Genomic DNA, 27,182 nt, shown 5'->3' on the forward strand with positions numbered 1-27,182 from the left:
TAATTACTTTCCAAAATCTCACTGATGGAGAACAACGGGCACGTTCACACACTGGCCGGCGAAAAAGCCATTTCTGGCTGTCGTCCGAGGCTGCTCAGCGGGGCAAAGCCAGCACGGGTCGGCTGGCGGAGGGGGAAGAGACCGGCTGTGTGACTGAGTACAGCCCACGCACCTTCACGCTCCTCATCCGCCGGCATGGAAAAGCATTTTCGGGCTCAGCGGTGAGTGATCTACTACTGTTACATCAGGTGACAAAACGGCGTGGGGGGGTGTCCTTCCTCCTCCTCACAGCCCGAATGCCACCAAACACGCTCTGTGCTGCTGAGACGTGCGACCTCGGTTATCTTTTAGTGAAGAAAACGCAGGAGTGATCAAAGTGAAGACCACTTCTTTTCATGATTTTTTTATTACTGAAGCGGTGTGATCCTTTTGGAATCAGATGCCAAACTGGCCAGCAAGACAAACTGTGAAGAAGATGTGAAAAACTACTTCAAAGAAGCTGGGAGCCCTGTGCACACTGGGATTTTGTTTTGATCTTTCACCAGCCTAACAGCATTATGAGAGACTGCCTGCGATCTTTCGGATAAAATAGTTTTCTTGGTTGCTATGACGCCTTTTCTTTGTTTTTCTGCTTTTGTTTTGTTCTGTTGAGTCGTTTTGGTTTTTTTTTGAAAGATGCTTACATGAGAATTAAGTAAGCACCTACCTTTACATAGATCACAATTTCTTAATTGCCATTGCTACTGCTGCGGTCGGTATTTTAAATCCGCTTCCTAACACTACGGGAAAATGTGTCGTGCAGGTCTGGGAATGGGCAGATGTGGGAAACACAAGGTCTCAGGAAACACAGCTGGACCTACGCGGCACAGGAGACGTTTTCTTTTGGGAGGTACAAGACCTTCTGGCTTGTGTTTTATACCAGTCAAAAAAACCAGTGAAAATTATTACCAACAGAGAAGAGCTCCCTACGGAAGCACATAGGTGCAGGCTCCAAGCCTGGAGTTCCCGTGTTTTGCCTTGTGTCGCTTTGCTGTGTTTGCCGCTGGGTTTCTGCTCTCCGGGCCAGGGACCTCCGTGCTTGGCCGAACAGCAGAAACAAATGCCAGCAGGGAATGTGGGGCCGTGGAACCTAGGAAGGCTGGCTTTGCTAACCCCGAGTGACCGGCGCTGAGCCGTTCTGTACTTAAAAGATTTTGGGGTGCTCAGGAGGATGGAGACTTTTGTTGCGACTGCCCTCTGGCATCGACTGGAAGCTGTAATTTCAGGAATGAGATCCAAAACCTGACACCAGTCTGGGGCCAGTTTATTGCTGTTGGCCGCTCCACCGGGACAGGCGTGAGCGACGGCTCGGAGGGGGATGCCGAGAGCAGCTTGGCCACTGCCAACCCGAGACGGCCGCTCCCGCCAGCCCGGCTTGGGGTGCGGCACCCCGAAACCCCAGCGCAAGGCGTCGAAGGACCTCGGGAACTGGGAAGGGCCGTTCATTCCTAGGGGAGATGGCGGGTGCCGCAAGAGCTCCGGCTCACCTGGGGCGGCGGCGGCGGCCCCGCCTCTCCCCGCCGTGCCTTTAAGGCCCTCCTCCTCCTCCTCCGAGCCCTCCTTCCCTTTATCCATCCCTCCATCCCTCCCCGCCTCGCCGCTCGCCGCCGGGCTCTGCCTCGCCCGCTTTCCCCCCCGCCCTCGCCAGCCATGGCCGATATGAAGACCGGCATCTTCGCCAAAAACGTCCAGAAACGCCTCAACCGCGCCCAGGAGAAGGTGCGGGGGGGGGAAGGGGGGGGGGGGGGGCTGGGGAGGGGCGCAGGGGCGCGGGGCCGTTGGGTGCGGGGGGGGGCAGGGAGGCCACGCCGTTATGTAACTGCCCCGTTTCCCCGCGCCGGCCCCCCCGCACCCCGCCGGCGGGCCGCTCCTCCCCGGGGCTCGGCGGTGCGGGGCCCGGGGCCGGCTGCCGCCTGGCCGCGCTGCACGGGGGAGCCGGGCTCCCCGCGGGGGGTTCGCCTCGCCTCGCCTACTCCTAAGAGGATTGCCGGCTCATCGCCGGCTGGAGCGGTGCTCGGGACACGCCACCCCCCCGCCCCGGCTGCGGGGAGGTTGCGGGGACGCGGCGGGGCTGGCCGGGGCTCCTTGTGCCGCCGTAGGCTGGGAGCGGGCCGCGGAGGATGCGCGGGAGCTCGGTGGAACCGCCGCCGGCGCGGCCTCGTCTCTTCTTCCCTTCGGCTTCGCCAGCGAAAGCCGACCGGTGCGGGTCCGCAGCGCGGAGCGGCGCGTTCCCAGCTGGCCGGTGCCTCAGGACAGGGCCGTGGGTAGAGCCGTGACAGCAAGCGGCTGCACGCAGCATCCCCAGCAGCGCTGGTGCGGTTTGTCATCAGTTTGGGATTGTCAGCACGCGTCGTAGGTCAGCTAGCGTTGTAAGTCAGCTCTTCTGAGGGCGAATAAAACCTTTATACCCCTCCGGTGTGCATCTTCTGTTGTTACATGTGATGTGCAGCGGGGCTCTGGAGAATTCAAGGAGGTTATTTATTGTACTTGCGTCTTGCAGGCAAAGGCTTTGGGTGAAGGACGCCTGTATCTGTATTAATGGCCTCAAGTTGCGTCAGGAGAGGTTCAGATTGGATATTAGGAAAAATTTCTTTACTGAAAGAGCGGTCAGGCATTGGAACAGGCTGCCCAGGGCAGTGGTGGAGTCCCCGTCCCTGGAGGGGTTCAAAAACTGTGTAGATGTGGCACTTTGGGACATGGTTTAGCAGGCGTGGTGGTGTTGGGGTGATGGTTGGACTTCATGATCTTGGAGGTCTTTTCCAACCTTAACGATTCTATGATCTCTAATGTGACCGCTGTTTCTTGTACTTTGTTGCCTGTAAATCCTCGCTTGCTTCTTGCCGCACGTTGAACGCTGCAGAGCTCAAAGGGAATAAAAATTGCGACAATGAATATGCAGAAAAGTCTCATAGGTAATCATGTACTATTTAAGAATGCAATAGTTCAGGCTGTCACAGGCAAGTGATGGATTTTCCCTTTTGGATGCTCCTGTCTAGCTCACAAGGTCATACAGCACGAGGCTTTTCAGTACCGAGTCATGGTTCCTTTCCATTCCTGCAGGTTTGGTCTGCAGCTGCTTGTGAGTAAAACACACGATACGCTCATTAATAGTTTGAAGAGATCTGATGACTTTATGATGCGAGCTGAGCTGGGTCGGTAGTTGGAGTAGAAGCCTAAAAACGCTGTTTCCTTGTGTCTTTGTCAGTGCTGTTATGATAAACCATCTGGTATAGCATTGGTCTAAGCCTACCGCTTCCAGGTGTGTCTGTTCAAACATGGGAGGTCTTGCTTACAGAAATGCGTGGGTACATCAGAGCACACCTTAACCTGAGCTCTACCTTTGGTTGGTGATCAGCCACCCTAACAAGGGGAAAATTTGTCTGGTTTCATCTGCGTGTGTTGCAGTCAGACATCCGGCAATTTTGGCTGCATTATGGCATCTGTGGTGGTTGTTTCGTATGTCAATGGGTCCAAACATTGGTTATTTACAGGGAGTGAAAGCTGTTAGTGGCCTGACACAGAGCGGGTCACAGTACCGCGTGGCTCTGTATCCATGTGTGCCTCTTCATGGCATGCATATGTAGTTGTCGTGTGAGCTGTGCGCATCTGTTCCCTTGTGCCTACACTTCCTGTTAACTTTGAGTTCCTTTATGGCTATACAACATAAAATCCTTCATTATTTTTGCTAAAACTTTACTTTAAAAAAAAAAAAAATCTCCAAGTGGGAATGATGCAGAATGGTTGTCCTTTGTCTGTTTGCTTTGGGTACTTGATGACAACAAGTAAACTGTATCTAGGAGTGAAGTCTGATTTATCTGATTTCTGATGGTGTGAATAAGATGGCGCTGTGGCAAGTATGTAATATCACACTGGCTTTAAGAGATTTTAAATACATTCTGAGTTTTATCTTGTTGCTTATATTTGCTTTGGGCACCTTCAGTTTACTTGATGTGTCCTGGTAGTCAATTGCACTTATACATAGTTTTCTATTATTTGTTATTGATGCAACATATGTATAAAAAGCATGGAGTGGCTGTAAAACATAAACCTTCATATGTGGAAACTATTTTACTAAGGATGCTGTCATTATCTTCAGTTCCTTGCAGTCTAGGAGAAATTTGAGTTATACAGTGTAGGTGGTGCATGTGCCCATATACATGCGTGTCTAGACGCTATTTATATGACAAGACCTACGTAACTGACATGAAAATATCTCATATTGGGCAAATCTATCTGTCTTGCGTTAGAAGTGCTAAATCTGAGAGTTGCATGGATGCATCCTTTGATATTATTTTCCTAGTTTAAACAAAAGCAATCATCCATCTCTGATAAAGCATCAATAATCTCGTGTTTTTTTCTTATAAGATTCCAGAAAAATTTAGATCACTCTACACTGTGGAAATGGGTGAGGTAAATGTGTCAATGGCTTGATATGGCAAATGACATGAAAAAAATAGTATAATACTCAAGAAAGCAAGAATTCATGAACTGAAGTGCTACTTAGAGAAAGGTGGCAATTGTCCAAAACGGGCTGGACCAGGCTAGTACTCAAAATCAAATGTGATTTTTTTTTTTTTTTTTTTTTTTGTTTTGTTTCTTTTGTTTTTTTTGAATGACTACAAATAATAATTGGGTACTCCCATTTTTCACATCATCCAGAAGATGGTACTTCTAGTGGTAGCATATGTACCCTGGCACCCTGATTTTTGAGTCAATGAGTGTCCCATCTTGTAAACTACACTGGTCTTCCCTGCATTCCTTCAGTGACTTTCCCCCTAAAATTCTGGAATTGTGGACATGCTGAGCTTGCAGCATCTGCTGTAGGCTGCCAATAGTTATCTGAAGAATCTGGATTAAAGTTTTAAAAGCATCAGAGCAATTTAGGAGTCTACATCCCAGTCCTAAAAGTAAATGAAATACTGATGCATTTAAATGTCTGTTTATACTGAAACCTGAGCAGATGTATTGGTAACTGAGGCTGGCTGAGTCAGTTCTGAGGACAGGATTGCTTGGATGAAAAGGCTGAGTTTGTATCCCTAGGTTCCTCTGGAAATTTGAATTTAAGCTGCTGAATCAGTGTATAGCACTAGTTATCTACTTGTCCTCTCTTCTGTAACCCAGCACCTCTGAGTGAATAGAATGGTTCAGCTGGAAGGGACCTGCAATGACCACCCAGTTCCACCGCCTGACCACTTCAGGGCTGACCAACATTTAAATCATGGTATTAAGGGCACTGGCAGGCTTGGGGCATCGGCCACCTCTCCAGGAAGCCTGTGCCAGCGTTTGGCCACCCTCTTGGTAAAGAAATGTTTCCTCCTGTCACGCCTGACCCTCCCCTGACGGACGCAGCATTGAGCCGTTCCCACCAGGCACTGGGCACCAGGGAGCAGAGCTCAGCACCTCCCTCTCCACGTCCGCTCCTCAGGAGGCTGCAGAGAGCAGGGAGGTCACCCCGCGGCCTCCTGCTCTCCAAACCAGACCGACCCAGAGCCCTCAGCCGCTCTTCAGAGGACATGCCTGCCAGCCCCTGCCCCAGCTTTGGGGCCCTCCTCGGGACGTGTTCAAGTACCTTAACGTCCAGCACCTCCAGAGCCCTTTCTGCAGGGCTGCTCTCCAGCCACTCCTCTCCCAGTTTAGACTGGTGTCAGGTGTTACTCTGTCCCAGGTGCAGAGTCTGGCATTTATTCTTGTTCAGCTTCATGCGATGCATGATCTCCCAGTGCTTCAACCTATCCAGATCCCTCTGCAAAGCCTCTTGTCCCTTGAGAGAGTCAACAGCACCTCCTGGTTTGGTATCATCAAACTGGCTCAGGGTGCAGTCAAATCCTGCCTCCAGATGACTGATTAAAAAAAAAAATTGAACAGAACTGGCCTTAGAATTGAGCCCTGTGGAATACTGCTGGTGACCAGTGGCCAGCCAAGTGTAGCCCTGTTCACTGCAACCCTTTGAGCTCTGTCGTTCAGCCAGTGCTTCACCCAGCGCAGCGTGAACCTGCTCATCCCACAGCTGGACAACTTGTCAAGAAGGATGTTGTGAGGGAGAGTATCAAAAGCCTGACTAAAGTCCAGAGGAACTACATCCTCCACCTTCCCTTCATCCAGGAGGCGGGTGACCCTATCAGAGAATGATATCGTCAGTTAAACAGGACTTTCCCTTTGTGAATCCATGCTGACTGTGCCTGATGATTGCACTGCTCTTCAAACATCTTTCAGTAGCACCCAGTGTGATCTTCTTCATGACTTTTCCAGGTGTTGAGGCTGGACTAACTGGTCTGTAGTTCCCTAGGTTTTCCCCCATGCGCTTCTTGTAAACTACAATAAGTTGGCTAGCTTCCAGTCAGTGGGGACCTCCCCAGACTCCCAAGAGCTTTTGTAGATGATTAAAAGAGGTCCTGCTGTAACGTCTGCTACCTCCTTCAGTATTCTGGGATAAATCCAATCAGGCCCTGTGGACCTACATTCGTTCAACTGATACAACTGGTCTCTTACACTTTCAGTGTCCACAAATGGAAAGATAGTGTTCCCGCAGTTGTGGTCCTCCAGCTCGGAGGACTAGGCAGACAGAGGTAGCTTCATGGATGTTAGCTCTGGTGCAGAGAGGGCAACGCTACTAGGCTTAAACGTTGGATTCTGCCATGGCCAGAGAGAAGAGGAAGAGCATGAGGCTTCTGCTTGTTGGCCGAGTGGCAGAGGAGACGTCAGGGATGCCCAGCAGCTGGGCCCAGTGCATATGGACACCAAGGGCAGGGACAGCCCCTGGGTGTCCTGGGTATGGGGACTGCCTCAGGGCCAGCACCCCAAAAGCCTTCTTCCGAAGGATGCTGGGTGGGGGGGCAGTGGGTGGGGCCCATCATCCCTGTGTCACAGTGCCACCGCCCGGCAATGCCGTGGTCACAATGACCCAGGGCAGGATAAAAGGGAGCAGCCTCCTCATCTTGCTGCCAGAGTTGGCCTGGGGGTAGCTTGAAGACATCCCAGAGGAGGTCCTCGAGGAGCCGCTGGAATTACCTGGCAAGGGCTGATGGAGGAAGACCAGAGGCTGGATGAGGCCGCTGCAGCTTCTCCGCTGCAAGGCCAGCTCCTGGGAGGGCTGCCTTCAAAGCCCATCTGATGGATGGAAATCCTGCTTCAGCCTTTGGGGAAGAGCTGCAAGCCCCTGAGGAGATGAGAGGCACCACCAATTCCTGGAGGTGCCCGAGGCCATCTGGCCTTTTCAGCTGGATAGCAGTGGCAAGACCAAGGCACTGCCTTCTTGAGGAGCACTGCAGAGCTCGCCGTCCTCATCCCCTGTTGAGTCAGGGGCAGCAGCTATAAGAAAGGGGTTGCAAAGATGTTAATAGAGGTCCTAGGGCTTTGGAGCACCCACTGGTGTCCCACCAGGCACAGGAAGGATTCTTGCTGCCAAGGTATGTCAGGCCAGGGGTATGTGGCCACTCTCGGAAGCCCCTGAGATGGCTCCAGGGTGAGAGAGAGTAGGGCTTGGGCATCTCCTGGGAGGTGTGATCATCCTGTGGGACCAGGAGGTATTGAAAAGCCCTGGAGATGTGGTGCTTAGGGGCATGGTTTAGAGGTGGACCCTGCTGTGTTAGGTTAACGGTTGGACTTGATGATCTTTAAGATCTTTTCCAACCAAAATGATGTTATGATTCTATGATGCTAGGAAGGATACTGGGCAGAGGGGTGGCAGGCAGGGCTGCGCAGGGGGGCCATGTCACCCCCATGTGACAGGGCTACTGCCCGGCAACGCAGCAGTCACAGTGCCCTGGGACAGGATGAAAGGGACATCATCATATGTGCCATGGACGACCTACCCAGCACACACTGCAAGGACATCCCAGAGGAAGTCCTTGAGGACCTTCTGGAGTTACTTGGAGGGAGGAAGACTGGAGGCTGGACGAGGCTGCGGGAGCTGCTTCACTGCAAGGCCAGGTCCTGGCGGGGCCACCTTCAAAGCCCATCTGATGGATGGAAATCCAGCTTCAGCGTTTGGGGAAGAGACACGAGACCCTTTGGAGATGAGAGGAACCACCAATTCCTGGAGGTGCCAGAGGCTATCTGAACTTTTCAGCTTGATAGCAGTGGTAAGACCAAGGCACTGCCTTCTTGAGGAGCACTGCAGAGCTCGCCGTCCTCATCTGCTGTTGTGTCAGGGGCAGCAGCCATAAGAAATAGGATGCAGAGATATTACAAGGGGTCCCAGGGCTTTGGAGCACCCACTGGTGTCCTGTCAGGTGTGGGAAAGATTCTTGACCCCAAGGTCCATCAGGCTGGGGACACTTGGCCACTCTTGGAAGCCCATGAGATGGCTCCACGTTGATGATGAAGGCTAGGGCATCTCCTGGGAGGCGTGACCAGCCTGTGGGACCAGGAGCCAGGTCTTGCTCCCATGCTCAGGGAATAGCCGATCGCCAGCGCTGGGGTCAGGAAGGAATTTTCCCCCGGGGCACATTGGCACTGGTCCCCGGGGGTTTTTTGCCTTCCTCTGCAGCATTGAGCACGACCACTTGTCACAGCTCCTCTTGTCCCTTTGGGCCAGGTTACTGCCTGGTTCTCGTGCACCGCCAGGATGGCCTCTTGTGCCCTGCAGCTGCGGGGAGGAAGGCTTTTTTTTCCCCCACTGTGGGCTAGCAAGGCTCTCTGGGGGTTTTTTGCCTTCCTCTGCAGCACTGAGCACAGCCCCTTGCCAGGGCTCCTTTGGGCCACTTTGCCCAGGTGCCTGCTGCTCGTGCTCCACGAAGGTGGCCCTCGTGCCCCGCATGCGGGGGGAGGAAGCTTTCTGGAGTCCCAGGGTGGGCCCCCAGGGGGGCCCCCGGGGCTGGCTTCTTGTCCTCTGGAGCACTGAGCACGGCCCCTTGCTGGAGCTCCTCTGGGCCCTTTCGGCCGGGTTCTTGCCAGCTGCTCTTGCACCTCCAAGGCAGCACTCATGCCCTGGCTCTCTCAGGCTCTCTTGCCCATTGCTGGCCAAGAAGCTCAGCAGAGTGATGCTTGGAGGGCCAAAAGTAGTAGGACCAGCATCAAGAAGTGGAAGACTTTGGAAAATACCACGCTCTGCTCCTCCTCCTCCTCCTCCTCCTCTCCCTCTTTGTTGTGGGACAGGTCCTGCACCTCATTCTTCAAATTCTTGCTCTTGAGGAAACAGGGACTGCTGGGCCTGTTTTCCTGCTGCCAGTTAGTTAGAGGTTTTTCCTCCTTAGTGATAGGTAGACATTGGTGAGAGCCATTTCTTCTGAAAGGCTAAAAGATTTAGAAAAACAAGAGAAAGAGAGTTCTAATCTAGGTGTGGCAGTGTTTTGAGGGTTTTCCTGGATGACATGATGAAAACTGATGTGAAAGAAATTCACTGCCAAAAATAAGGAAAGCAAAGATAAGAAAAGTAAAGAAAACAAGGAAATCAAAGCTAAAGAAAGCAAGAGAGGAAGTGAAAAGAAATTAAAAACAATGAAAGTGCAAAGCAGGAAATGCCAAACAAGGGAAGAAAAGCAATCAAGAGAAAAGGATTGTTAAGGGAAAAGGACAGCCAAGTTCCACCTGCAATTCCAAAACGTACCCATCTCCACTGGCTAAGAGATGGGACCTGTCTTTTTGGAGGGGTCAGTCAGAGCGATTGTCAAGGAAGTTGAGAATTCCAGCCTGGACTGGGGCTGGATACAGCACTCGATGGGAATGCCATTAGTGGAGCCCTGGAGGGACTGAAAGACGCTGGAGATGTGGTGCTTAGGGACACGGTGGAGTGGTGGCCTTGGCCACCTTAGGTTAACGGTTGGACTCAGTGATCTGAAAGGTCTTTTCCGATCAAAATGATGCTATGATTCTACGATGCTAGGAAGGGTGCTGGGCAGAGGGGTGGCAGGCAGGGCTGCATGTCACCCCCCTGTCACAGTGCCACCACCCTGCAACACAGCAGTCACAGTGGCCCAGGCCAGGAGAAAATGGGCATCCTCCTGGCTCCTGCGGCCAGCCTGCCTGCCACGCAGCCCACACACAGCTCAGAGCAAGTCCTGGACCAGCCGCTCCAATTACTTGCAGGGAGGAAGACTGGAGGCTGGATAAGGCTGCGCCAGCTTCTTCACCACCAGGCCAGCTCCTGCCGCGGCCACCTTCAAAGCCCAGCTCATGGATGCACATGCTGCTTCAGCCCTCAGGGAACAGATGCCAGCTCCTCAGGACATGACAAGAACCACCAAGGCAATGCCTTCTGCAGGAGCACTTGAGGAGCACTGCAGAGCTCTCTGGCCTCCTCCTTTCCAGAGCCAGGGGCAGCAGCTGTAAGAAAGGGGTTGCAGAGATGTTGCAAGGGCTCCCAGGGCTTTGGAGCATCCACTGGTGTCCCATCATGTGTAGGAAGGATTCTTGACCCCAAGGTCCATCAAGCCGGGGCCACTTGGCCACTCTTGGAAGCTCCTGAGATGGCTCCACGTTGAGGGAGAGTAGGACTTGGGCATCTCCTGGGAGGCATGACAGCCTGTGGGACCAGGAGCTGGGTCATGCTCCCATGCTCAGGGAATAGCCGATTGCCAGTGCTGGGGTCAGGAAGGAATTTTCCCCTGGGGCACATTGGCACTGGTCCCCGGGGGTTTTTTGCCTTCCTCTGCAGCATTGAGCATGACCACTTGTCACAGCTCCTCTTGTCCCTTTGGGCCAGGTTACTGCCTGGTTCTCGTGCACCACCAGGATGGCCTCTTGTGCCCTGCAGCTGCGGGGAGGAAGGCTTTTTTTTCCCCCACCGTGGGCTAGCAAGGCTCTCTGGGGGTTTTTTGCCTTCCTCTGCAGCACTGAGCATGGCCCTTGCCAGGGCCACTTTGCCCAGGTGCCTGCTGCTCGTGCTCCACGAAGGTGGCCCTCGTGCCCTGCATGCGGGGAGAGGAAGCAGGTTATTAAAATTTACTATGTGCTTTTGAGATGGAGGAGATGGAAACTGGGATTTCATATGCAACTCAGCAACTGGAGACATGAAGGAAATATGCAGGAGACCAATATTTTGGGGTGTGTTCACTCTGCTCTTCCTAATATCCCCACTTGGCTTGCTCTTTGGTTGCCACTGGCTGTTGGGGAGACATTTTTGAGAACTGTACATGGTGACTCCCAGGTATCCATCCTCAGAGAGCTACTTTAAAATCTATCATCTTTGAGTTACTGCTTTGGTTTTTATTTTTTTCTTCTACTAATGAAATCAGGTGAAAACTGAATAGTTCCCAGTCACTGGAGAAGGTCCTTCACAATATGTTAAATGTGAAGCGGAGTGAAGAGCTGACTGAGTTCAGATGGAAGGGGCATACGAGAACCATCCAGTCCCACCGCCTGACCACTTCAGGGCTGAATAACATTTAAATCATGGTATTAAGGGCATTGTCCAAACACCCCTCAAGCACTGGCAGGCTTGGGGCATCGGCCACCTCTCCAGGAAGCCTGTGCCAGCGTTTGGCCACCCTCTCGATAAAGAAATGTTTTCTCCTGTCAGGTCCTCCTGTTGAGCCGTTCCCACCCAGCACTGGGCACCAGGAAGAAGAGCTCAGCACCTCCCTCTCCACGTCCCCTCCTCAGGAGGCTGCAGAGAGCAGGGAGGTCGCACTGCAGCCTCCTGCTCTCCAAACCAGACAGACCTAGAGTCCTCAGCCGCTCCTCAGAGGACATGCCTGCCAGCCCCTGCCCCAGCTTTGGGGCCTTCCTCGGGATGTGTTTAAGTACCTTAACCCATTGTCCAAATGCCTCTCAAACACTGAGAGGCACGAGGCATTGACCACCTCCCCAGGAAGCCTGTGCCAGGGTTTGACCACGCTCTCATTATCAACACAGTTGTTGCTGTCACAACACTTCAGGAAACTCAGGTTTGGTAAGGGTTGTTTCTTGAGTGGCTCTTGAAAATCCAACTAATGTGATTTTTTGACATTGAGCTTCTAGTCGGTAGTATATTTGGTTTCATCCAAAAGTTAAAGCAGTGAATACTCCAGTTTGTGAGAACTTTGGTGGCATAACTAGTGTTTAAATTATAAAGGAGGAGATTCCATAAAGGAAAAGATACTCACCTACTCGTGGAAAGCAAATTTGGTGATTCTGTACAGATCATGTGTTCTGTAACTGATGTCATCTCTGAGGCAGGAGGTGGGTGTCTGCATACAAGAACATATTTGTGAAAGGCAAGTTACGTGCATTTTACTTGTGCTGACCTACATGTAATGTGATTATGTGGTTCTAGCAACCTCAGGTTCATAAAAATAAATTACTGTCTAATGATTTAAACATTGGCCCCACGGATGCTGTAAAATCTAGAACACTGAAGTCATTACAGTATTATGACAGACCTCAACATTTAGGGCCCTGCTGGCACAAGCACACACTATCAAGAGGCAACCTTATCTCTGAAGAGCTAACTGTTAATCTCAGAGTTTACCAACAGAACCAATTAGAATGCAATAATTTGTCATATGAATGGTATGATCTAAACTATGCAGCCCAGATTCTTCTATCTTCAGGCTCCAGTATAACAAAAACTTCAGTTTCCCTTTTTTAAAATTTCTTTTTTCATATAAATTCTAGAAAAGAAAGAGTGCGGGTGGTCATCTGGCCCATTCTTCTAAAGGAAAGCAGAACCAACTGTACTTAAAATTATTGCTTAGGAGTGATTTTCTCACCAACTTTTTTATGTATGTAATGGTGAAGATTTTGCAGCTTCCCCAAAATGATCTATGCCATTGCTTAGGCATCTCCAGTCAGAAAGTTCTCTTCTCACTTTATGTAAGTGTTCTTTTTTGCAGTTCATGCCCGTTGTTCCTTGTTCTAGCTTTCCTTGATGTAGAAGAGCGTGTTCTTTCTTCTTGCCTCAAAATACAAAAATGGTTTTCCTCTCACATCAGCTTTCCGTATGACGTAACTGGAGTTACTGTATGACCATTCCAACCAGGCCAAATAGTAGTTATTACTAAACTATTGATCGCCTTCAATTATTTTAGTTTCTAATGTACAGGTTAGAAGGTAGAGGTAGATTCTGGTTATCTGGGTGCCAAGCCTGGAAGAAAGGGGAGAGCAAACCCCCAGGGCTCCTTCCTGTTACGTTCTTATGTGATGTTTTCCCTGTTGTGTGAGGGAAGGTAATTCTCCCGTTCAAGTTTTCTGCCCATATGTTAACCATGATCCTATGAGTTACTATGTAATACACTTTTCCCCGTTGCCACTTAGCTTCCAATAAGTCAAGAAAGTGCTGTTTCTTCAGTTCATGGGGATCTGTATCTCCATGTTCACTGACCAAAGCAATATTAAGATCAAAGTGACCTCCTCCTCTGTTCTTGCTTGACAATCTCATCTTTTAATTTTTATTCTTTCCTATTTCCTTTTTGGTTCTTGAGCATGTGTCCATTCCTCTAGCGTTCTCTCTACACTTTGCTTAGATGCTCTGTTTAAAATAAAATTTTAAAAAATGTGCTGCTCATTTGTTGGGCTTGGCTCTGGGCTCTCTTCTTCACTACATCTTGCTCCTGCAGCTGATCCTCTGTCTTGCGTTGTTGTTCTGAGACCCCATGTTTCTGACCCATGGTCTGCCCCATGCTAGCCGTCAGTGGGGCCATCATCAGTGGTCCGCAGCCACCCGCAGTGCAGTGCCACCTTCCTGCTGTGGCGCAATGAAGAGTGTGACTTTAAGGGCACGTAGTGAAGAGACGTAGGGGTGGTGATAACCTGCATATCTGTAAAATCCAGGAATTCCTGGTTCAGATTGATCACCGGCGCCTGCCTCCTAGAATAGGATGTGCTGCTGGCCCCTGGTCCAACCAGCTGCTGTGGACGGTGAGAGCGAGAGAGCAGTGAGTGAGGGCAGGAAAGGGGAATACACTTTATTTTTCATCTCAGTAGCCCAAGTCTCCTGCGCTGGCTGGGAGGAACTGTGGAGGAGGCCACTCAGCATCTGTCATAGTGAGATATTTCAGTGTGGATAAATGGCAGAGAAAAGCAGGGGCAAGTGTGAGGTGGGGGTGAGCGTGGAGGGGAGAGCAGCATGCCTGTGCCCACCCTGCCTGCAGCAACTCAGCACGGCAGGCCAGGCTGTGGGGAGCCCCTCTTACTGGCTCACCAGGCAGTAAAAGCAAGTGTGGGGTAGCAGAGTACCGAGTTTGGGAGAAAATGAAAATAAAGGGTGAAAGATGCTATTTAATGCTTTTTTGCAGTTGCTCACGTGAAGAGGACCATAGCTCCCTCAACTCACCTGGGAGTTGGCAGGGGGATTTTTTTCACCTGCCTAAAATATGCGCAGTGGGGTTCATGCCTGCCAAAACCTGTGATCAGGCAGCAGTCGCTGCCTGCTATGCCAGTCCTCCTGCTCACCTCAGGGACTGCAGAGCATGGGGAAAAGGGGTAGCAGATGGCTCTGCTCCTTCAACACGGAGAGCGTTTTCCCTAGGGAACTGTTGTTTGGTTTAGTTCATTAGGCTCTGCTGCAAACTCAGCTGCTTGGAGCCTCCAGTCTGAAGTGTTTCAGGTGCTGGGTTGCTCTTCCCAAAGTGTTCTGCAGCATCAGTGCTGTGCATCACTGAGCCTTTGCTGCTGTTGAATACAAGATAATCTGTTCCCGACCTAATGAGTGACGAGTTAGGCAATAGTTGCCAGAATTATAAACCAATGACCAACTTGGAAAAGCAATTGTGTCACTTTGTCATGTTGAGTCTCTGCTAATTGGAGTTTATTCATCTCTTTAGGAGGGCAAGGTAAAACTTAGGCGTGCCGTAAAGGCACATATAACACATTTCTGAAGTGTCCGTTTATGTTATGAGAAAGCTAATGCAGGAAATAGCGTGTTCCTTCTCCCGGCTGCTCTACCTTTCTGTTTTCTTAGTAATTATTCTTCGTTTTCTATAGACAGGAGCACCTGTGAGATTCTGCAGAATTGAGGACTGGTGTGGACACGCACTTAGTTGGTAAAATTCTGTTTAGATATTTTCTGAGAAGGTTGGTGGGGTAATGGGAGAGAAGTTCAGTGGCCTTTCTATGGGTGGGGGCACAGAGAAATGAGGGGCTGGACCACGCTTCAAGTCCCTGGGCTCAGAATCCTGGTGCTCTGCTACTACTCCTGAGTTGTTTGTGCTGTTTTGCCTTCTTTTTCTTCCACCTTTTTTTCTGACAAAAAGCTCCTGCTTACTCCCAGAAAAGATCCTCTGCGTTGTTCTCCCTGCATCTGTAACAGATTAATTCCTTTGATGCTCCCCTGAAGTCTCAGCTTGGAGTCGCTTTCACCCCGCTGTTTTGTACCATAAAACTGCTAAATCTGTGCTTTGTAGTGATACAGAGGCCAGTGCTGCAGTCCGTGAACTGCAATCAATCCTCTTTATGTATGATACAAAAGAGGAGAGGAAGGCCTGCCAAAGTCTTGGGCTGTTACTAAAACAACCGTTTGAAAAACGTCGAGATTAGCAAACAAACCTTGATTATGTTTGGGTTTTTTTTCCAGAAACATTTCACAAAATGCTGTCCTGGTAGTGTGTACACACATGCCTGAACGTGCTGACAAGAAACTGTCAATCCTGCTTTTCCCAGGTTTAAATCTGAAAAACAAAATAGCGGTTTGATAAAATATTGCCCAAAGAACACAGAGAATCTGAATTTCGTTTCTCGACTGTGACCATCAGTAAGCATTTGCTTGTGTCCTTACAGAGGTATGAGGGGTTAGCGGTGCGTAGCTGAGGTAGGTGATGCTCTGCAGTGCCATGGGAACACCGTTATTTCTATTGGTGGTTCGCGCTTTATGTCTCGGCAAAGCCCAGTTCAGTGACCCACATGCACGAGGGTTAAATACACATTAAGCACAAAGTGGAAGGAGATGAAACACTGCATACAGAGAAGAAGCTCGAATAAAGGTGATCCATATTCTATGGAGAATAATCAGCCTTTGAGATCTGAGAGATGACATTGATTTTTCACATAAAAAGCATATGTTAGGTTTAGATTCAGAAGGTTCTTTAAAGACTTACTTTCATGCAGGGTGTGTAGAAGACTAAAGAAAAATGTGGTATTGTTATTAAACCTGTACAGATCTGTGTGTGGAAGCTGTTGCTTATATTTAAACTAGGCTTCTGGTTGTGCAGCTTGCCATAGTCACCTAAATCCTTGTTGGTTTGTCTTTTCACACTGGTGTGACCACTCTATGCAGTTTGGGTGAACTTTTTACATATATAAGGCACACTGCTGAAATGGATCTGCTGTAAGCATGAAGTAATTTTTTCAAAATAAAATTATCAGTAATTTTAAGTATAGGACAAATTTTAGCCCTGTAAAAATTATAAGGAATGGTTAATGAGGCTGATCAGAGAGGAAAGAATTTAACTGATTGCCTCACGTTTTTCAGATGTGTGCTGACTACATTCTTATCACAGGGGAAACAGAAGTGCTAGGATCAGAACAAAGGAAAAGAAAATTTCATGGGTGTGCTCAGGTCTGAAGAGAGGCAGGAGCACGGCTGCAGTCCAGAGGCAGGTTGGTCTGGTGCAGGCTTAGGGCAGATGTCCCCACGGCCGACCTTGTGAAGGCAAGAAAGGCCTAGGGAGAAAAGTGCCTGCTGGCAACCGAGGGGACCCCAGGCAGGCAGGGGGTGGCTGGCTGCGGCAACCACAGCACGGCCAATGCGGGACCACCTTCAGGAGGCGGTGGAGGAGCAGATTCATTGTATGTGAAGCAGCGAGTGGAAAACAACCACAACAGAATGAGGTTAATGTCCAGGTGAGAAGATGGCTGGCAGAGGTCCAAAACCAAGCCGAATGGCTAGAGATGAGATATGAATTTGAAATACGGAATTTGGATTTTGGGAAATGTGGAAGTATAACAGTGCAGGGAAATGTCTTGATTTTAAAAAATAGTCCAGCCCTCCCTCTATATTCTCAAATAGTCTCTGGATTAATTAGTGAAGAAATGAACATATTCCTTATAATGTGACAGTCTTGCAAACTGCCAAAACAAATCTTTCCTCGTAGCACATCTCTAAACGTTGTCCTGCTTAATTCTCAGCAAAAATGTGTGGGCAGAGTTAGTATCAGTTCTATCTTCCTTCGTGTTTGTTCATCTCCCTTCTTCCTGCTTTGTCTCTCTCCTCCCATCATCCTTTCCTTGCTGCTTTCTCTTTCCCTTCCACTCTTCTTGTAGGTCTAACCAAATAAGTTGTTGCACACTTGACCACCAAATCCATTTAGAAAACGATTTAACTTCTGTTGCACCATCTGGTTACTTGGTAGGTGAGTACAGCTGCACTCCTCAGACATGATTGTGCATTTAAGAATCGGCACTGAGCCTCTGAACGTTGCAGGCTTTCAGAGAGTACTGAATGTTCATTTTGTTTTATTTGCCTTCTGTTGTGCATGAGAGGAGGGACAGATGGTACTGCTGGAGCAGGGTTGTTCCCTCAGGGTCTGCAGGGCTGACCAAGGTCCTCCCAGCGTGGTGGGAAGCTGGGAATGAAGTGACAGCACCCCACATAGGCAGTGCTGGGTACCTGGGGAAACGCTGAAAGACAGGGAAGGGGAAACGAAGAGCAAAGTTGCTTAGTAATGAAGACAGCAGTGCATGAAGTGCAAATGTGCAAGCTGAAGGAATCCGCAGTGGGCTCCATTCACAAGCTATGTTTTTATTGGGAGCTCTACCTGAGCCCCCAGGAGCTTCACCCAACTTAGGTTGGCCTTAGGGTTTAGCCTAGCAATCCTGTCACTCCAGATTCAGTGAAGTCAAGGTGCTGTGTGTACCCCAAGGGCTTTTGAACTTGCTTCTGCCCTCTGTTCTTGTACTAAAAAAACCCCTTCCTATGAAATCTGTACTTCCAGGGTCTAAAAAGCGTGTTTCAGAGAAGGCAAACCTCGCTGATGTTTTGCAGAGCTGATGAGGGTTTTATTCTTAACATCACCCTGGCATCGTGTTTTCCTGTAGCACCACTCCATCATTGTATTTGTTGCAAGCATAATGCCAGCATCTTTTGGGCAAAGTTTCATATTAGAGTAAAAATAAATGGCAATTTTGAAGTTGGCCGAGAATTTGGGTTGATTTGCATCTTAACTGCTTAATGAGTTACATCTCCTAGAGTCATGGCATAGTAACATGGCAGCACAGGGAGGAGCAAGCTCTGACTGAAAAAATTTTGGATCAAGAACACGTGTTTGCAGACTGCAGGATGAATGCAAGTTTGAGTATGGTGTGTTACGCTCAGTGTTTTAACTCAAATTTTGGTGTCTAGTTCTGGTTTCTAGAGTGAAGGCTGTTTTCTATATGCAGTGTTTATCTGGAAGAGAATTCTAAAAAATTGAACCTGATTAAAAAGTGTATTTTAAAGAAGGCACTGTGCAGTATCGAGGTTCCTAAGTCACTTCTCTCCAGGATCTATTTTTGTGAGCAGTAAATCATTTTTTCCCCCTCTTCTAGTATCCAGTTTCCAGTTTGACTCAAAGCACTTACACCAATGTCTGTCCGCTAATACCCATCAGCAGCCCATCCTACACCAAAGGCTTCCCAGGAAGTATGCTGTTTAATAGTGGTGTTGGGTTGCCCAGTAGTGTCTCTTATCAGAAGTGCCTGCGGGATTGAAGTAGTAATATAAACCCGGCACAGACTTTTCCCCTCCTCTGGCTCAGAGAAGGATTCTTTGTTTACATACAATCATACAGAAAGATTCCTTACTCGCATGAAGGCGGTTGCCAGTCAAGCAAATTTTTACACATTAATGCATCTTGGAATATTTGCACATTTAGTAGATCTGAAAACAAGGCAGTGAAAAGTCAGTCTCAAATGTAAACAAAGCACTTGTTATTCCTCCTCTCTCTCTATCTGAAGCTCAGGGTATTTTCAGTTCTGCTTTAAGGAAGGTGTTATCAGTGAGTGTTGACAAAGAAACACCTCTGCTGGATTGTAATGAATTTCTGTGTTTTTTATTAAGTCTTATAAAATAAAAAGTGGAAATAGTAGAAAGTTGGGGAAAGGCTTTCTCAGAGTCACAAACTCCTTTCCACTGTAAGATACATACACCAACAGGTTATATTTACATCCAAACTAGCTTTAGCTATACCAGTAGTGAGCAAGTGGTTTCCTATCAGGCCAAAATGACCTGCTGTACTACTGAACAGCATTAAATAGAGATTATGTTTCATCCAAGGTTTTCAGCTCTGAGACTTTTGAAAGAGCTCAGTTCCCACTTTCCCCATTTAATTTAGGGTTGTTAACTCAGTTCCTTATTTCTGAATGTGCCCTTCTGTGCTACTAGTGCCTGGTTAAGTGTGGTATGGGGGGTTTCCACCCTCAGTTGTCTAGAAATGGTGACTCTGGGGAGGCACAGAGTACAGTTTTAGGTTACTCTGCGTCTGCATCCTCATCTTCATTCAGTGTGTCCCCTGGCAAAGCAGGAGTGCTCCAAGCCTTCATGTGGTGTGGCATGAGGCAAGGTCTCACCTGAAGGTGTAGAGCCCTACACCTGGGCAGGGGGGTATCTCTGTACATTGCAGGAGAGAGGGATTGCATTTGTGTTCACCTGGGAAAAATTGGGTCTGCATCCTACACGTGGTTAGTCTGGTCCTTATGGTATTAGCAAAGTAAGTTCTGAGAGCATGTCATTTTCTTATCCCTGACCTTGGGAAAGGCTGTGGATGGTATCTACCTGGACTTTAGCAAAGCCTTTGACACTGTTTACAACAGCATCCTCCTGGAGAAACTAGCTGCTCATGGTTTGGATGGGTGTACAGTTCACTGGGTAAAAAAACTGGCTGGATGAGCGAGCCCAGAGAGTGGTGGTGAATGGAGTTAAATCCAGCTGGCGGCTGGTCATGAGTGATGTTTCCCAGGGCTCAGTTTTGGGGCTGGTCTTGTTTAACATCTTTATCAATGATCTGGATGAGGGGATCGAGTGCTCCCTCAGTAAATTTGCAGATGACACCAAATTGAGCAGGAGTGTCGATCTGCTGGAGGGTAGGAAGGCTCTGCAGAGGGATCTGGACACTGATCGATGGGCTGAAGCCAACTGTATGAGGTTCAACAAGGCCAAGTGCCAGGTCCTTCACTTTGGTCACAACAACCCCATGCAACACTACAGGCCTGGGGAGGAGTAGCTGGAAAGCTGCCTGGAGGCAAAGGGCCTGGGGGTGTTGGTCAACAGCGAGCTGAACATGAGCCAGCAGTGTGCCCAGTTGGCCAAGAAGGCCAATGGCATCCTGGCTTGTATCAGGAACAGTGTGGCCAGCAGGAGTAGGGAGGTGATCGTGCCCCTGTACTCGGCACTGGTGAGGCCGCACCTGGAGTGCTGTGTTCAGTTTTGGGCCCCTCACTACAAGAAGGACGCTGAGTTGCTGGAGCGTTTCCAGAGAAGGGCAATGAGACTGGTGAGGGGTCTGGAGAACAAGTCTTATGAGGACTGTCTTAGGGAGCTGGGGCTGTTTAGTCTGGAGAAGAGGAGACTGAGGGGAGACCTTATCGTTCTCTACAACTACCTGAAAGGAGGTTGTAGTGAGGCGGGTGTTGGTCTCTTTTCCCAAGTAGCTAGCAACAGGAAAAGAGGCAATGGCCTCAAGTTGCATGAGAGGAGATTTAGATTAGATATTAGGAAAGATTTCTTTACTGAAAGAGTGGTCAGGCATTGGAATAGGCTGTCCAGGGACGTGGTGGAGTCACCATCCCTGGAGGTGTTCAAAAAACATGTGGATATGGCACTTCAGGACATGGTTTAGCAGGCATGATGGTGTTCTGTTGACAGTTGGACTTAATGATCTTAGAGGTCTTTTCCAACCGTAATGATTCTGTGATTCTATGATAATGCTATTGTGCACAAAGAGAAGACTTTAGGGCCAGACTAGTTTGATGCACAACAATAAAGTTGCGGAACAGTTTCAAAACAGGACGTGCAAAAGGCATACGCTTGGCACTGATACGTGGTCAGACTGGGCATCCATTGAAGTGAATGAGAATAATCATTGGGAAGCTTAAGTGAACACCGGCCTGCCGTGGGATGTTGGCTGCAACAGGAAGCTGGTAGACAACCAATGTTTGGTCAAGATAAAAAGCTACTAGCGAAGTTCCCCTGCATTACCACGTTTGCTGTAAGGGTCTGTCTGTCCTGAATGGGATACACGTAGATTTTCTTTGTAGATCTTGTTCCACAACAAAATGCAACTCCTGTCTCAAGTTTTAGGAAAACATGCTACCTTCTCTACAATGTCCTTTTCAGTATTACTTAGGAACTAAGATAAAAAAAATTGTCTTTCATGTTTGTATTCTTAAGAGAATTTGGTCATAACTTTATGCCAATATGGAGAGCAAGTGCACTCGTGTTAATATGAATTGAACCCAAACAGATGGCTGGAGAACTTTTATATAATGTATGATGCTATGAGAATTAAAGAACTCAGCCTTAAAGCATTTATCATTTAGCAAACAATGAAGAAGCTGGGTCTGATACCCACAAGATAGTGCTTATACAGGACTAAAGTGACATGATGATTGACAAAGGCCAGCACCTGCTCATGACAGTTGAAGTTTTAGTGTGGCTACCTGTTTAAAATTAAAGGGAAAATTGACAACTTAATATCTTCCCACTTACTGAAAAATAAGAAAACAGAGCACTAGGTGTTCAAATATGAACAAAAATCAACACCAGCGTGTCTGACATGAAATATTTTTATAGCTGTACTAGAAAAAAAATGACAAATTGTTAAGATTTACAATTACACTCTTCTGGAAAATGCGAGACAGTATCTGTTGTAGAATATCAAATCCAGTTACCCTTTGTTATGTAAACCTGAGCTATAGTAAAGAGCATAATCATTTCAAAACAACGGGTTGTTTTCTAATCCTGGATGTGTGGGCGTATATTGTGGTTTAGTCCATAAAATCTGCAGTAGTTAATTTTACCAGAGACATGAGAAATTGCCTGTACTCCCATCTGGGATCTGACTGATTCTTTGGTCTCTGACAGCCGTAGGAGTAATAGAGCTCTTTCTTCCTCATCAAAGAAAAAGCAGTGGTTGATTTGCATGGGACAAATCAGGGGAATGGTCCTTCATCAACATGGACGTCGCTGTGATTCATACTCATACCATAAGGTATTTTACACTATCAGTCATCTTACGGAAATATAGTGGACTATGCAGGTTACTCCCACGTACATACAGCAGGAAGAAATGTGCAAAAATACAGTGTCAACCAGCTTCCCACCTAGGCTCCATTTATTCCCTCTGTCTTTTTTTAATTTTTTGAGTTGTTTTAGTACAAAACCTGATCTTTAATTGAATTGTGTGGGAGTTTAGTCAGAATAAAAGAGTTCACATCAGAGCCACGCATTAAGCAACACAGATTACATCCATCACAGTATTTAGGATTTATGCCTATTACAAATTGTGATGAACTTGATATCAAATCACTATAGTAGCTATCCTTTAGAGATTTGATTCTGCTCATGCCGATTTTATTCGCAGCAGCACGAGACTCTGCAGGTTAAATATAACACAGTTCACTGTTCTAACACAAGATTTAATAGTAGGTGTGCTCTCTGTACTGGCCCTGCATGGGACTGGATTTAAGTTGTAGCTGGTTGCAGAACTTTCTGCAAATCACACCTGTGCTTATAGGTGTAGTAGTGTGGACACATCTGTTCTGAGGTAGAAGCAATTTTTACTTTGAGGATGTCAGAAGCCACGCTGTGAGATCTTGAGCTGTTGTAAGCTGGGGTTTCTCCTTGCTCTGGGGGAGTTGGCCTGGCTATGCCAGCAGCAAATCTGTCCTGGGATCATAAAATTCGTGACTGACCTTCCCTGATTGACCTACCCACGGCCTGCATCAATCAATATTTCCTATTTGAAGATACTGTGAGTTTTGTGGCTAATTACAATTGCTTCAGCAAATTTGAGTAAACCTGCGCAGCTACTAGATCCAGCTGGGGGGAAATGCCTGGCACTGACTTTGTCCCACCTTTGATGGGGTGCATCAAGAAGAGTGTGGCCAGCAGGACGAGGGAGGTTCTCCTTCCCCTCTACACTGCCATGGTGAGGCCTCATCTGGAGTACTCTGTCCAGTTCTGGGCTCCCCAGTTCAAGAAAGATGAAGAGCTACTGGAGAGAGTCCAGCGGAGGGCTACAAGGATGGTGAGGGGACTGGAACATCTCCCCTATGAGGAGAGGCTGAGGGAGCTGGGCTTGTTCAGCCTGAAGAAGAGAAGGCTGCAAGGGGACCTAATAAATGCTTTAAATATCTGAAGGATGGGTGTCAGGAGGATGGGGCCAAGCTCTTTTCAGTGGTGCCCAGTGACAGGACAAGGGGCAATGGGCACAGACTGAGGCACAGGAAGTTCCACCTGAATATGAGGAAGAACTTCTTCCCTCTGAGGGTGACGGAGCACTGGAACAGGCTGCCCAGGGAGGTTGTGGAGTCTCCTTCTCTGGAGATATTTATGACCCGCCTGGACAAGGTCCTGTGCAGCCTGCTGTAGGTGACCCTGCTTCGGCAGGAGGGTTGGACTAGATGACCCACAGAGGTGCCTTCCAACCCCTACCATTCTGTGATTCTGTTTGCAAGGGTGCACGCAGGCTCAGTTGCTCAAGCCTTTTGCTTTCTCCCCTTGCAACGAACGCCTACGCACAAATACAGAGGGCTTAATAGATCAGTTTGGGGCCGTCTGTCACCACTTTTAATCTTGCTAATTTTTCCTTCCCTGCATGTACTGATCAGTTGATGATACGTGGAATGTGTGTGCAGTGTGATTGCTCCCTTCTCTTTTTGTGCACATCAACACCTTATCTGCTTCACTTTACTTGAGGCCTGGCTGAAAGTGTACGATAGACCCAAATAATTACCAGCATAAAAGACCGTCTTCCCCTACTTTGATTTTCTGCAGAATAAATGCAAACTGTTTATGTTCATGTGTTTAACTAAAAACAGACAACAAAAACCCCACAGGCTGGCTTCTTCATATTTTGGAAAAAGGATGTTTGGGGGTTTTTTATGTTGTAAAAGAAGACAACCTAACATGGGTTTATTAAAAATGAGATCAAAGGTTTTTCCCTCCTTTCCCTTTGATGAGCATTTCTCAGTGCGTTTCTCGGTCACATGTACAGTCCCCATTCCCACCCCTGCCTCTTCTCCTCTCTTTCAGTCAGACCAGCGACTGATCCTTCATTGAAGTTTGAATTTATAATTGTAGAGTAATGTAGGTTTGAAGAGACCTGTGGATACTGACTCGTACCACCTCAGAGCAGGGACAGCTTCAAAGCCAGGTCAGGTTGCTCGGGACTGTGTCCAGTTGTGTCATAAAAATCTCTGAGGTTGAGGTTGCGCAGCCTCTCTGAGCAGCTTGGTGCAGCACTTCACCATCTCGTGGTGATTTGTTTTATCCATCCTGTCTGCTCAGAATTTCCCTTGTTGAGAGTTGTGAGTGTTGCTCTATCCCTTTCTCTGTGATCCTCTGAGTCAGGCTTGGCTTGGTCTTCTCCAATGGCCAGGTAGGTATTTGGAAATAGAAAACAGGTTTCCTTCCCTTAGCTGTGTCTTTTCCTGGCTGAACAAGCCCAGCTCCCTTCTTATGCCCAGTGCCCTTCTTATGCCCTTATGCAAATTGCTAAGTGGATGGACAATATGGAGTGGGTCAGTGAATACAGGAACTCTGCTTTGCACACTGACTAGGAAAACTTAGGAATTACTGCAACAAATTTAGCTTCAGCCTATCTGTGTGATGTGCTCAGAGTGCTGTTCTGTCACTGTGAAATGGTTTTGTACGCAGCAGCAGCCAAAATATCGTAATTATTGAATTGCAGCACCTGTCAACTTTCAGGTGTCTGTACTTTGCTGTTAACTTGCTCTCGTAATTTCTAGAGTCGGATAACAAGAAATAACATCCTTGCACATACGATATACCAGGTAGAAGTGTTATTGTTTCCCGTAGCAGGGAGGAAAGGCTTTCCCCAGACCCTCCTTTTTCCACACAGACCTACTTTATGTAAAGAGCTGGAGATTTCCTACATTTTATTGACATTTCTTGGGTGCTTTTACTTTGTGGGAGTAGTTTCAAGCTAGACTTTTTTCCAGGCATGCTGTATGGCTGATGGGTAAGTGCAAACTGTATCGATGTATTTAGTGCAGGAACACGTACCTGCCTGCCTGGGAACCCAGGACCGGGGAAGATGAAGAATGTTTCTTCACATCTTGCCCTTACCTGCTGGGATGCCAGGTTCATGCTATGGAGACTTCTCTTGTGTGTGATATATATCAGAATTACTAATTTGATGGTAAAATGATGTAACCTGACGTGGAAATACAGGGATATATTCTCAGGTGCTCTGAGCTCACGTCAGCCTGCTGGCTTCGCTGGCTTTACACTGATCATCTTACACCAGGTGAAAACCTGGCCGGCTGCTGGTGACAGGAGCATGGGGCCAAACTCTTTTCAGTGGTGCCCAGTGACAGGACAAGGGGCAACAGGCACAAACTGAGGCACAGGAAGTTCCAGCTGAACATGAGGAAGAACTTCTTCCCTCTGAGGGTGACGGAGCACTGGCACAGGCTGCCCAGGGAGGCTGTGGAGTCTCCTGCTCTGGAGATATTGAAGACCCGCCTGGACAAGGTCCTGTGCAGCCTGCTGTAGGTGACCCTGCTTCGACAGGGGGGTTGGACTGGGTGACCCACAGAGGTGCCTTCCAACCCCTAACATTCTGTGATTCTGTGACTCTGCCTACATTAAACCTAATGTTGTTGCTGTGGCGGCTGCCCTGCCCTGGGAGAGTCCCACGTACACGGAGAGGTGTGCTGAAAATGTGTTGAAGTGTCACATGTGGAAATGTAGCAAATATCGTTGTACATGGGACAGATCTTGCCTGTTTTCTGAGCATTGTGCTGCCCAGAGAGGTAGACAGAGATGTGCAGATGTTTGAGGCAAGAGCCATCTGTGATTCCAAAAGCCTTGGGTGGAAAAAAAAGGGAAATGCAAAAAGCAGGTGTCAAAACTGGATTTTTTTAAACTGCTGTTGCAGTGTCATTCCAGCTGTCAGGGCCCTGAAGGGCTGTTGCTGTCCCTACCGAGCCTCCCGCCATGCCCAGGTCCTTGTTTCAGCCTCCCTCTGCGGCCCTGCACCCCGACACCTGCAGACTGCCTCGCGAGTGTAAGCGCCACCTGCGCAGAAACGAAGGGGAGTCTCAGCAAAGGCTTTGAAAGTGTTTTTATCCAAAATTTGTTGCTGAGGGCTTTGCACTGTTTGATGCAGTGAGAGTGGTACTTGATAACTTGGCTGATGGTGCTTTAGGACAGAATCACAGAATGGTAGGGGTTGGAAGGCACCTCTGTGGGTCATCTAGTCCAACCCCCCTGCTGAAGCAGGGTCACCTACAGCAGCCTGCACAGGACCACGTCCAGATGGGTCTTGAATATCTCCAGAGAAGGAGACTCCACAGCCTCCCTGGGCAGCCTGTTCCAGTGCTCCGTCACCCTCAGAGGGAAGAAGTTCTTCCTCATGTTCCGGAACTTCCTATGCCTCAGTTTATGCCTGTTGCCCCTTGTCCTGTTGCTGGGCACCACTGGAAAGAGTTTGTGGATTGCACACCTCTGCAGCCATGTAAGGAGGGAGCGCTACCTGAGACTGGCATGGTCCGTATGGAGGGTTGCGGTTGCTATGGATACACCTGGAGCCTGTGGCAGAGAAGCCTTCTCTGGAAGGTGCTGGTGCTAGGAAGGGCTTTAGACTATCATCAAGGATCAACCTGAGGCAGCAAAATTTCATATTACTCTGGTTTCTTATGTGGCTCCTGAGCATAGTCTTAGTAAGGTGTGCTTTGCTTCATCTCCACTTAGGACTAATAAACCAAAAAACTAAAAAAAAAAATGAATGATTAATCTGTGCTCGTATCTCCTTAGCTTAAAGCTAAGCACAACCTGAAGGGTTTGTCTGAACCAAGACCTTATGGCTCATAACACGTGTGTCTTTCAGAGGATCTCGCTGCCTGAGCAAGCACATGCTGAGGGCAGTAGAAGGCTAGTACTTCTCCCTTCCACCATTCCCCTTTGCCAGAAAGTATAACTTCATGTTTAATAGCCCTTGACAGATTTTTGACTTTCTATATGTTTAGATTTTTAATATATTCATGTTTTGGCAGCATGTTTTGCTCTCAATTCTGTTATGTTCTTTTATTTTTCTTCCTGACAAAACAGATACTCTGAAGCACAGGAT

At 48.3% G+C, this 27,182-nt stretch overlaps 1 protein-coding gene across 3 annotated transcripts in view; it reads left to right on the plus strand.

Moving 5' to 3' along the window:
• Positions 1-1,481: 1,481 nt before the first annotated feature.
• The window catches only part of AMPH (amphiphysin), a 125,231-nt gene continuing 99,530 nt past the window's right edge, over positions 1,482-27,182 (plus strand). For 2 of the 3 annotated variants that reach the window (XM_075418607.1, XM_075418608.1), the window contains exon 1: positions 1,487-1,758. In XM_075418607.1, coding sequence (XP_075274722.1) covers positions 1,690-1,758 — 69 coding nt within the window. In that variant the 5' untranslated portion in view covers positions 1,487-1,689. Of the gene's footprint in view, positions 1,759-27,182 lie in introns of all 3 variants that reach the window. The other variant, XM_075418609.1, reaches the window with a different exon arrangement.

Source organism: Opisthocomus hoazin, chromosome 4, assembly GCF_030867145.1.
Source record: "Opisthocomus hoazin isolate bOpiHoa1 chromosome 4, bOpiHoa1.hap1, whole genome shotgun sequence".
Lineage (NCBI taxonomy): Eukaryota > Metazoa > Chordata > Aves > Opisthocomiformes > Opisthocomidae > Opisthocomus > Opisthocomus hoazin.